The sequence below is a fragment of the Myotis davidii genome, unplaced genomic scaffold (assembly GCF_000327345.1).
Source record: "Myotis davidii unplaced genomic scaffold, ASM32734v1 scaffold168, whole genome shotgun sequence".
Lineage (NCBI taxonomy): Eukaryota > Metazoa > Chordata > Mammalia > Chiroptera > Vespertilionidae > Myotis > Myotis davidii.
Genome location: NW_006383016.1, coordinates 2,351,699 through 2,361,934, shown reverse-complemented (window position 1 = coordinate 2,361,934; position 10,236 = coordinate 2,351,699). Strand labels below are relative to the sequence as shown.

The 10,236-nt window shown below is 55.8% G+C and overlaps 2 protein-coding genes across 3 annotated transcripts in view; both read right to left on the bottom strand.

Annotated features, from left to right (window-relative positions):
• HOXA10 (homeobox A10) overlaps nt 1–5,959 on the bottom strand; it is a 9,753-nt gene extending 3,794 nt beyond the window's left edge. Inside the window, exon 1 of one of the 2 annotated variants that reach the window (XM_006778977.2) lies at nt 5,418–5,959. In XM_006778977.2, the coding sequence (XP_006779040.1) occupies nt 5,418–5,427 (10 nt within the window). In that variant the 5' untranslated portion in view covers nt 5,428–5,959. Of the gene's footprint in view, nt 1–2,223; nt 2,797–5,417 lie in introns of those variants that run through there. The other variant, XM_006778976.2, reaches the window with a different exon arrangement.
• A 1,538-nt stretch (nt 5,960–7,497) lies between these two features.
• Nucleotides 7,498–10,236, bottom strand: part of HOXA11 (homeobox A11) — a 4,054-nt gene continuing 1,315 nt past the window's right edge. The window contains exons 2-3 of the mRNA XM_006779084.2: nt 10,168–10,231; nt 7,498–8,808 (exon numbers count right to left, since the gene is read on the bottom strand). Of these exons, the coding sequence (XP_006779147.1) occupies nt 8,576–8,808; nt 10,168–10,231 (297 nt within the window). The 3' untranslated portion in view covers nt 7,498–8,575. The remainder of the gene's footprint in view (nt 8,809–10,167; nt 10,232–10,236) is intronic.

The following is a 10,236-nucleotide window of genomic DNA, read 5'->3' as shown; positions in this document are numbered from 1 at the left end:
AGGTAGACCCCGCCGTGGGCGAAGTAGCCGCCGCCCCCCGTGCCGCCGCCGCCGCCGCCAGGCTCCACTCTGCCGGAGCTGATGAGCGAGTCGACCAAAAAAGAGTTCGCGGCGGGGCTCTCCGAGCATGACATTGTTGTGGGATAATTTGGCGAAGGGAGCAGATAGCCCTTTCTGGCTGACATTTCTTGTGCAAAACATGCTGAATACGATTAGCAATCCCCCCGCACCGCGGCGGGCGCCCGCAGCCAATCCTGAGCCAGCGTGGCCGCGCGACCACTCCCAGTTTGATTTCGTAGGCTTGGGGCCGCTCTCCCAGGGCGCCCTCCGAGCCCGCGATTGATATAAATATGTAATCTGTATTGACGGACCGCGAGACGCACACCCAATACCTCAGCCCCAAGGCCGGGAGCTGCGGGGGCCGCCCCGAAGTGGCCGGGGTCGAGGGAGGAACCTGGCCCTGGGGCTCGCCCAGCCCCTGCCCTGACTTGAACCCTCTTTGGAACTGTGTTTGCAGGGTCCTGCGGCCCCGCGCTGTGAACCAGCGGGGTGCTTATGGCGTGCACCCTGGCCCGCCTTGGGTGCTCCCCTTCCTTATTTCGGAATTTGCCACTAGCTCTCCGTCCACTCTAAAACACCGAGGGGTCCTCTCAGGGCCTCAAGCTCTCCCCATTCAGGTCTGGAGCTGTCTCCCCAAAGTGGCAGACCTGGCCCTAGGCCACCAGGACCCTCAGAGTGAGTGCCTGAAGTCCAGAGCGACTGGAAGCTGGCAATGACCGCTTAATGTTTGCATCCCACACAGAATTTCCCCCAAAGTGTAATGCCCTGGCCCCCTGTACTCTCCTCTGCCAGTCTGTGGGTCTAGTTGGGCTCTTGGCCTCTGGTGCCCACACCCGGCTTGCTCCTGGGTGGACCTTGGTGGGCTAGCATGAGTGGGGGTTGTGGAAGGAACTGGCAACCTGAAAGACTTCTCCAATTCCACTCTGAGTCCAAGTCCAGGCACCCCCAGCCCCATCACCCTGTCGGGCTCCCAGCCCTTCCAGGGAAGTGAAAGGAACGTTGGTCTTCAGGCAGGGTCTCTGGCTTGCCCTGAGGGAGGACCAGGAGGGGAAATTCGGAGGAGGGATGGCCAGCAGACACCTCTGGCACAGTATTCTCGAGTTCTCCCTTCAGCTTTGGCATTCGCATGCTCCTGGAGGCTACATGTGACAGAAACCAGTGTCACCGCACTCCTGCTCCTGTCCCCTCCCTACTTCCTCCTCCCCTCCAAACCCGGCGGAGCAGCTCTCACTCCCGCAGTCTATGCATTTTAAGGGGGCCCACGGTGAGGAAATCTGTTCCCTGCGAGGCAGGGCCGGGCTCCTGGCCCAGAGATGGCAGCCTTTAGGGGATAGGCCCTTTGCTGAGCAGACACCCAGGTCTCCTTCCTTGGCTGCCAGGACCTGCTCTGAGTCAACTGGGAACGGCGGGCCCTTGGCGCTAGCCCCCAAGTGTGGGCCTCATACTGGTCTCAGGAAACTCGACCTTTTCCGGCCGGATCCAGTGGAGCCCGGGAGGTCGCGGCCTTGCCCCTGGCCTGCGGGCTACAGCTCCCCAGGATGCCCCAGGCCTGCCTGCCCCACCAGCTCCAGCCCCTGCGGAGGCCTTGACTGGGGCTGCTGCACGCTGAGATCCCAGGCAGCCAACCGCGCAGGGCTCTGCGCCGCGGGGGAGAGACCCTCGCATCCCGGGTGATTGGTCAGGCACGGAGCCTTGTTCTTCCAAGTATAAACCAAGTCCAAGGAGGAAGTGAAGCCGGAGAGGACCCAGGGAGAGCTCTCAGGAGAGCGGGCGACAGAGCCCGAGAGCTGGCTTCTGACATGCAAGCTGTTGCGGTCTCTGTGGGCAGCAGCTACTGGGAGCGCAGAGCCCCAGAGCCGCGCCAACGCTTGCACTGCGCTGCGCTCCAACCACTTCCACCTCTGCTACCCGAGGTTACTGACTCTGCGGGCTGGGCATCTGGGACGGAGCAAAGGGAAAGGGAGGAAGAAAGATCGAGAGGGACAGAAGGTGAGAAGAACGGAGGGAGAGGAAAGTGAGAAGGTGATAGAGCAAGCCAGTTCTTCCCAATCTGACAGGGTCTTGAGGCGGCGGCATCCATGCAGCAGAACCAAGTGCGGGAGATTAGGAACCAGCCTTCACGCTCCATGTTGCTCTCGGGGCAAGACCAAGGCAAATTCTAACCTGGGGAAGCCCCTGAGGCCCACGAACTTGAGCACAGAAAGGTGTCAGAGCGCCGCAGCCTCGGGCCCTTCTCCGACGGGCCTGGTCCTTGCCGGGCTTGCCTTGCCAGGAGGGTGGAGCTGACAGGACGGCTGTGCTCAACAGTGCTGCGGAGGAACGCCGCAGAGCCCAGGGCGACCTGAGCTTGGGCTTTGCCCCCACTGCTGTTCATGCCGCTCGGAAAGCTCTGCCAAGTGGAAGGTAGGTCACAAGAACAAGAGAGGTTTCTGGAGGAAAACACGAGCCCCATCAGGCCAGTGGGCCAGGACTTGGGGCCTTTTCAGACTAGAGGCAGAAAGCGATCGCCCAGACCACAGGTTGGGAAGGGCCAATGGCCGTAGGATAGATGGCTTGAGAGGGGCGGTTAAGAAAATAAAGTGAAAGACTATGATCTAAACCTGTCTTTCTTCACCTTTTTGGAAGTGAAGACCCCTTTGCAAAACTAAGGCCAAGTCCCGCCTCTTGACCTGTGGAAAATGGTAGTCTGTGCATTCCCACAATTTGACCCATCCTTTTCCAGGAGTTCAGAGACCCCTCAAAGCCAAGGCCCTCCAGGATGTTCCGGGACGCTCCCGGAATTCAGCTCCCCTGATGATCGGACTGGTCACACAAGCCCGGTGCCCTGTGTCAGCAGCTCTGGCCTGGTCTGACCAGGGCCCGGTAGGGTGGCCAAATGGGCTTCTAGGCTGGATGGGATCCAAGAGCATGCACATGCCGATCCAAGCTACAGAAGTCAGCTTGATGCTGCATCTGCTGCAAGAAGGCTCCTGGCTCCCAGACCATGGCATTGGCACTTGGACCTTCCCCGATCTTTGGGGAGAACTGGATGTTTTTCTCCAGCATTATTCTTGCACCCCACCCCTTGTAATAAACCAATTGGGATGTTTCCTTTGTGTTGTTTCTTGCTTTATTTTTTTTAAGTGTGTAAACCTGTGTGAGAGCCCCTCTCTGACCTAGGACCACCGCCCAACCCCAGGCTGGGCCTGCAGCGCCGAAAGCCAAGGGAGTGGCTGCGGGTAAGCTTGGGACGCACACTGGCCTGCTGGTTGGAACAAGAAGGTATCAACGTAGCAGAAGCTCAAGTTAAGCCCTCTCAGTTGGTCTGGAGCTCTCAGCATCCCTGACCGCCCCAAGGCTCCACACTCCCCAGACTATAACGCCGAGGTGTTAGCTTGCTCAATAGACTATTCCATTTATCGAGCGCCTCAGCTTCCCTCAGGTGCCCCCCTCCCCCTTCCAGAGATTAAGAAAAGCGATTCAATTGCAGCAAGGCTGGCTGCAGGACACACTCTCTCCGCTTGCCCGTTTGTCTCTCTTCCTTTCCCCCTCCTTCCCAGCTGCTGAGTTTCTCCCTCGCCTTCTGGACGCCTTTGACCTAAAACTCGGTGACTGCTTGCTTCAACCAGGCCTGCCAGAGCCCACGTTTTATTTAGGAGTAAACATCGCCAATTTCTACCTGGTAGTAATACCCCTCCCCCATGGCTGTGGAGCCAAAGTAAAGGCCAGCCAGGCGAGTGGAATAAACCCTTTGGCGATGCAGTTCACCGGACAGCGGATTCCTCCTCCTGAGAAAGCCTTTGCAAACCACCACAAAAATCAAACTGTTATTGCAAAAAGTTCCTTAAAACGTACTAGTTCCTGAGATCGAGGTAGGCAGTAACCAGTTTCTATCTGAATGTTTCTGAGACTCAGACCGGCCATAGAGTTGGGCTTTGGCCCACAGAGGAGAAATCAACGCCACGTTCACATATCCGCCTTAACAGAAACTCTGGACTGCTCTGATTCCTGCATTTACTGCAGAATTAGAAAAAATTTTATAAGCAGTGACATTCTTCTCCACATCATCTTTAGGAATAGTAGTATTTCCAGGGATATTTGATGTATTTGCTTTGAATCAATCAGGTGCAAAGCAACCCACTTTTTTTTTTCTTCTAAATCCAACCACTGAACTGGTCCTGTTCTCCTGATAGGGGGAGTGTTGGGGCCTTTTCACGCACATCCTAAGCTGCAATATTCTTAGTTTTGTCCCTAATAAACTGCCTCTGTCTTTGAAACTCCTAGCAGCTCTGGGATTTTCGGGATGGCTCAGGCTGCAGAGAGCGCCGTGTGGGCGCCCACTCCTTGGCTGCCTTATTCTGGCAGACTTTGGGGGCCTGTGCTCAACAAAGACTAGTGACTTTGAAGGTGAAAATTTACACATATGTACACACACACACACACACACACTGGCAGCACTTACTTTCTCTAAGATTCCCCCGTTCACCCATGCACTGCATGCTTGTGAAAAAAATAGCCAGCTCAAGAAACCATATGAAAACATATTGGAATAAAGATGTTAATACAGGAAAAGAGGGAATTTGAATCTGCCCTCCAAAATGTAAGTGAAATGATTATTTTGAAATTGTTTTATGACAACCCTGATGGAGGGATGGTTGACCCTAGCTTGTTCTCAGTGCCAGCTTTTTACAATATATAGGCATTTGCCAGTACAATGGTAGCATCCTTGCAAAATATGCAAAAGATCTCAATTTTACACCTAAGAAATTGCTGCAAAATCCCCAGCCAGGTTTATAGCGGTACCGTCCAAATAGTGGCATAGACTTATCTGGAAGCCTTGAAAATCAAATGCCACTTTTCTGGCTTGGCCTTTTGGGGAACAAAGGTTTCCCCCTGGCTGCTAGGCAGACCTAGAGTCCGCACCTGGTTGGAAACCAGCGACCACCGCCTTCTGCCCCAGGGAATAAGACCGCCCCAGCGACCACGGTTGCTGACCACCTCATTGTTTGAGTAGAAACTTTCTGTTTTCCCCAGTCCCGCCATCTCTTTCTCCCCAACACAAACCCCTATTCCAGCACCCCCCAGACTCTTTCTCTTAGATGCCCCCCATCCCTGGCTCATCCATTCTGAATACTTTTACAAAATGGAAGGATTGCCTTGGGTTTTTAGCGGCGCAAGGAGCTGAAATCGTCAACTTTCCCTCTTAGGCCTCCCCTTTCCAACCTTAGGGAGCTAGGCGGAGGTAGGTGGGCTGACCACCTATAGCGTCACTCCGGAGCGCACAAACCCAGCCACTCTCCCCTGCCCCGCTCAAGCATCGGCCACCTCCCTACTCCCGCCCCAGCCCGTTTGAAATCGCTAAACTTGTGGCCTCTTACCTGGACACATTTCCGAAGAAATCCCTGCCAAGGGACAGCTGGCTTCTCCGCGCCAAGAACGCCCGCGAGGCCTAGAGAAGGCGCGTTGCTTTAAATGACAGCACCAACCACATCTTGCAGGAGAGCACCCCTTTTTTGAGATGGAAGGGAGCGGGACAAGTGAAATAATGTAACGTGCAGCTCTTAGTATCAGGAGCGAACAAAGGCCAAGAATCGCGCTGGGGTTCCCGGCTCCCCGGCGGCTTTGACATTGATCGGAAGTGCGCCATCTCGTGGCGGCTGGGCGCCTACGCGGGGCCCGAACTCCGACCCGAGCCGGGAGAGGGAAGCAGGCTCCAGGCAGAGACAGCGAGAGAGAATGTGCCCAGCCCGCTGCTAAAGAGATCTCACTTTTACATCTAAGAAATTGCTGCAAAACCCCAGCCGGGTTTATAGCGGCGCATTCCAAATATGCAAATTGGCCGGCCCCGGACGGGTTTACGACCACATTGTCACAGCCATCGGAGGATGGGCTTTTATAGGGCTCAGAAATCAAACCCTCGCCCGCTCGCCGCCCGCCCGCGAACAGTCCTTCTGGCTAGACTCTCTCTAGCAACTTGGGAGACTCTGGTTAATCTTTAACCATCCCAAAGGAAGTCTTTCCTTAAACCTTGGGCTTCCCTGCCCACCCCCTCCCTGTCCCTCTGGAAAGGCCTTGTTCACCTCTGTGTCTGTCTATCAACCTAGACATTCATCTCCGGGGTCTGTCCCACTCCCCTTTGAGCTCGAGGTTCCCAGTCGCGCCAGTTAGACAAACACACAAACAGATAAAACAAAGCGGGGCCTGGGGCCTGGGGCCTGGGGCCCCTCTCCAAATTGGATCCCCGTCGGCTGCTCTGGCCCTGCCTGGGTGGCTAGGGAGAGGGTGGGGTGGGGGTGGGGGTGGCAACAAAAGGCTCTGGCCTCTCCGCCCTGCCCCTCAAGGTTATGGTGATGGTGATGTCCAATTTTAAGGCAGAAGTTCAAAGGCAGGAAACAAAGAAGAAGCGAAGAAGCGGCATCTTTCTTTCCCCAAAGGGAAAAGGCAATGTCAGCTGGGAGCTGGCGAGAAAGCACCCTCAGAGACTCTGAGAGTCTGCTCTGCCTTTGTACCCAGACTCTTCTCCCTCTAGCTGAAGGGTTCCCCAGGGCACCCTACAGTGGTTCCACTTCAGTCCTGCTGGTCCCGAGGTGAGGGAGCCCAGCCTGGGGTCAGATCCACTGACCACGTAAGGCCCAAGGTTTTCTCCCAGGGCTGGGGCAGTCAGAGGATGAAACCCCATATTCCAAGTCCTGACATACCCTATTTCTGGGACCCCATTTCCTCAAAGGACCTGGCCAGTCCCTTGGCTTCCTAAGCCTGGCTTCTAGTGGAATTAAATCCAAAGTCACTTCCCCACCCCCTCAGGGGCCTGGTAACTTGCCCCTTCCTTGGTGTGTGTTTGTGTGTGTGTGTGTGGGGGGGCGGTGATGGGGTAGACATTTGGCAGTAAAAGGTGAGCAAGGAGAGAAATGTCACACCAGGACCCAATGCTCAAGTTTCCACAGTCTTTATTTCCCTTGTGCCCTGTCGCTTGTATACATGCTGCGACATCCGCGATGGGCGAGAACAGAGGACAGGCCAACACTCCTTTACAAGCAGAGCCACCAGACGCTTCTTAGCACAGGGAGGCAGGTTCAATGGGCGGAGGCCCGGCTTTCTCAGCTGAGGTCCCCGACACTGTGGGGCAGAACTACCTCAGGGAAAACCCCCAAGGCTTTCAAAATATTGCAAGAAATTAAAAAGACCCTTCCCAACCCCCTTCCTGCCCCCTCTGACACCCCAGAGGAAATCAACTAATGGCCAAAAAAAAAAAAAAGTAAGTATTCAAACAAAATAGGTTATGGTTTCTTTATTTACAAGTCTTTTGAACACCATCCCTGTATGAAGCGTACATTCAAATACTCTTAGCAGTGAGTGAGTTTAACCGTGGAACACTGTAAACAGATAGAGCCTTTAAATATTTTCATCATCTTTTTCTCTCTCTACATTGCATCTTTTAAAATTCGCTTTGGTTCCTGCAGGGAAATATATATATAATATAATATTTATCTTTTAAAATAATTCCAAATCACTCTTGAGCTCCTAGAAGGTCGCTGGAAGCTTCCAAGCTCAGTTCCGGGGCCTTGAAGGATAGAGTGTGGTGCTGGAACCGGGTGTTTTGGGGGACTTGTGCCCCTCATAGCTGAGGACTGCTGGCCGGGCCGGCTCCTCTGCTGAGCAAATCCAAGCTTCCATTAAGTGTGGCAGAAGCTTTGCCAAGCTGCTGCACTCCACAGGCATTTCCTGCAGAGATGTAGGGGCCAGCGCCTGGGCACAGCCTCTCTGCTTTTTGATGTCTTCCACCTTGGGGAACAGAATGCTCTGCAAGCAGGCTTTAGGCCTGCCTGAGCGGAGGCCAGGGCGAAGACCCTCTTGGCTAGGAAAAACTAGGTGGGCTGCAGGAGGCAACTGCTAAGAAGCTCAGGATTGAGACAGTGCAGTGAGTGGCTAGGAGGAGTGGAGGGCCACTAACGCCACCTAGAATCGTAGGGTTTTTTGTTTTCCCTCAAGGATCAGCAGCCCTCTCCCACCTCACAGCCACCTTAGTCCAGTCACCTTTCACGCGGGCTCTGGAGAGCAGCCCCATTCTGGACATCTGGGCACCCTCCCCTTTCCTCCTGCTCCTGTCCCCAAGCTGAACTGGTTTTGGAGATGGACTAGCTTCTTGATGCCTGGGGGGTGGACAGGCTCCAAGTGGAGGGTCCTGGGTGGGGGTCGATCTCCAAGGGGCCTGGCAGGGGGCCCAGTCCCTGGTGGAGACCACACCCAGCCTGACGCTCCACAGTCTCCAAGAATGAACCACCAGGGGTCCCAAACCATTCATCCTAGTTGATGCACAATTCTCTGAATCCAATCATTGTTAGGGATCTTAGCCACAGATGCCCAAGAGAGTCCCGGGCCGCCCCCTTGGAGGCTGTCTCCCTGTAGTGGCCCCTCTCTTGCACACCTCCTCTCTTCCAAAGTCACTGTGTGGTGTGCCTTGACCTGGTCAAGGGCAAAATCTGCATATAATCTCACGCGTATGAAGCCCCCCACCCTATTCCAGCTGGCTGGAACCTTAGAGGAGTGGGTTGGCCGAGTAATACTGTAACCGGTCTCTGTTAATTTTTTTTTCCTTCATTCTTCTATTCTGAAACCAGATTTTGACTTGACGGTCGGTGAGGTTGAGCATGCGAGAGAGCTGCAGGCGCTTCTCTTTGTTGATGTACACGCTGAAGAAGAACTCCCGCTCCAGCTCCCGGATCTGGTACTTGGTGTAGGGGCAGCGCTTTTTTCGGGTGCGCTGGCCACCTGTGGAGGGAGGAGGAAGAGGCAGGGAGTGAGCCAGGTGTGGGGGCTGCAACCCATCCCAGAGCCCCCAGAGGAGGTAAGGGGCTGGCCCCAGGGACTGGAAGCCCTGCCCAAGCCCCTTCAGGGTCTCCCCAGACCCCTACCTTCAGGCTTCTCCTGTGGTCTGGGGACTGGAGGCAGGCGGAGGCTCAGCCCCAGATAAAAGCCAGCTCCCTAGATAGGCCCCCAGGGAGGCTGCTGAGGCTGCCTCCGGAGCAGAACGAGGTCTCCTCACAGCAACAGGCAAGTTTGAGCCGGGAGGCCCGCTTTCAAAGCAACCGAGTGGGGGTAGCGGGCGGCCTCCAGCCTGGCCAGACTAAACAAACAGCCACCCAAGGACATTTCACCTTCCAGCACCTGGTGGCCGGTTCGGGAGGAGGCTGTAAAGGCAGCCCCGGCCCCAGGCTTCCCGCTCATTAACATCTGGGGCGGCTGCCGGTTCTTTGTCAGCCCGAGTCCCGGCCCTCAGCTCCTGGCTCCTGGGCCAGCCTCCTGGCCTCCAGGTCAGGGGAAGGCGGTGGGAGCCCCTACCCCGGGCCTTCTCAGCCCAAGGCCACACAGCCATCAGGTCCCCCCAGGGCAGGGATGCTTGCTTAGATGGGGTGGAGGGAAGAGGGGTTCCCCAAGCGTGTGGAGGGCAGGCTCCACCGGCTCCCCCTTTGGGGAAACCTAAAGAAAAACCCGCTTTTGACAGACCAAACAGCGGCTGTGAGTAACAAGCGGCTGGACAGGAGGCGGCACGTAATTGCCACCGCGCAGGAGGAGAATGGCTTCCTTTGGACAAAAAGGCCAACTTTGGGTTAATTTGTTGCTGTTAATATATTGCTCGAGCTAAGCGGGCTATTTTATCAGTGCAACACGCTTCCCGCGCCATCGTTAAACAGCGACGCCTTTGAATCCCGGCCCGGACTGGCGAGCCGGCGCAACACATGGTTTTTATAAAAATCTCCGGATTACCTCGCTATCAAAGGCTCCGGGAGCCCTCGCAGGGGGAATTTACAGGCGCCCACCTCCGGCTCCGCAGCCCCTGCTGGCCCCGCGCGGGGTCGAGCTGCCGGGCTTGGGCGCGGAGCAGGGGAAAAAGGGAAAAAAGGGAGGGTGTTTTCTCGCAGGCATGCCTGGGCCGGTGGGTATTTCACGGCCAATTTCAGCACTCGCCACGTGATCCCGCCTTTTATAACGAAGTTTTGTTGGGGGAAACCTAAAGGCCCTTCATAAACCTTATATGCTTATAAAACAGCATATAAAAATTTAACAGCGGCGCTGCGCTAGGTTTCCAGCTCCCCTCTCCTAAGGCGCAGGCCCTGCCTTTATACGTACTGGAGCCGCCGGGCCTGTCCTCAGTGTGGCCGGAAGACGACTCGGGGCTGCTGCTGCTCTCGGGGCGCC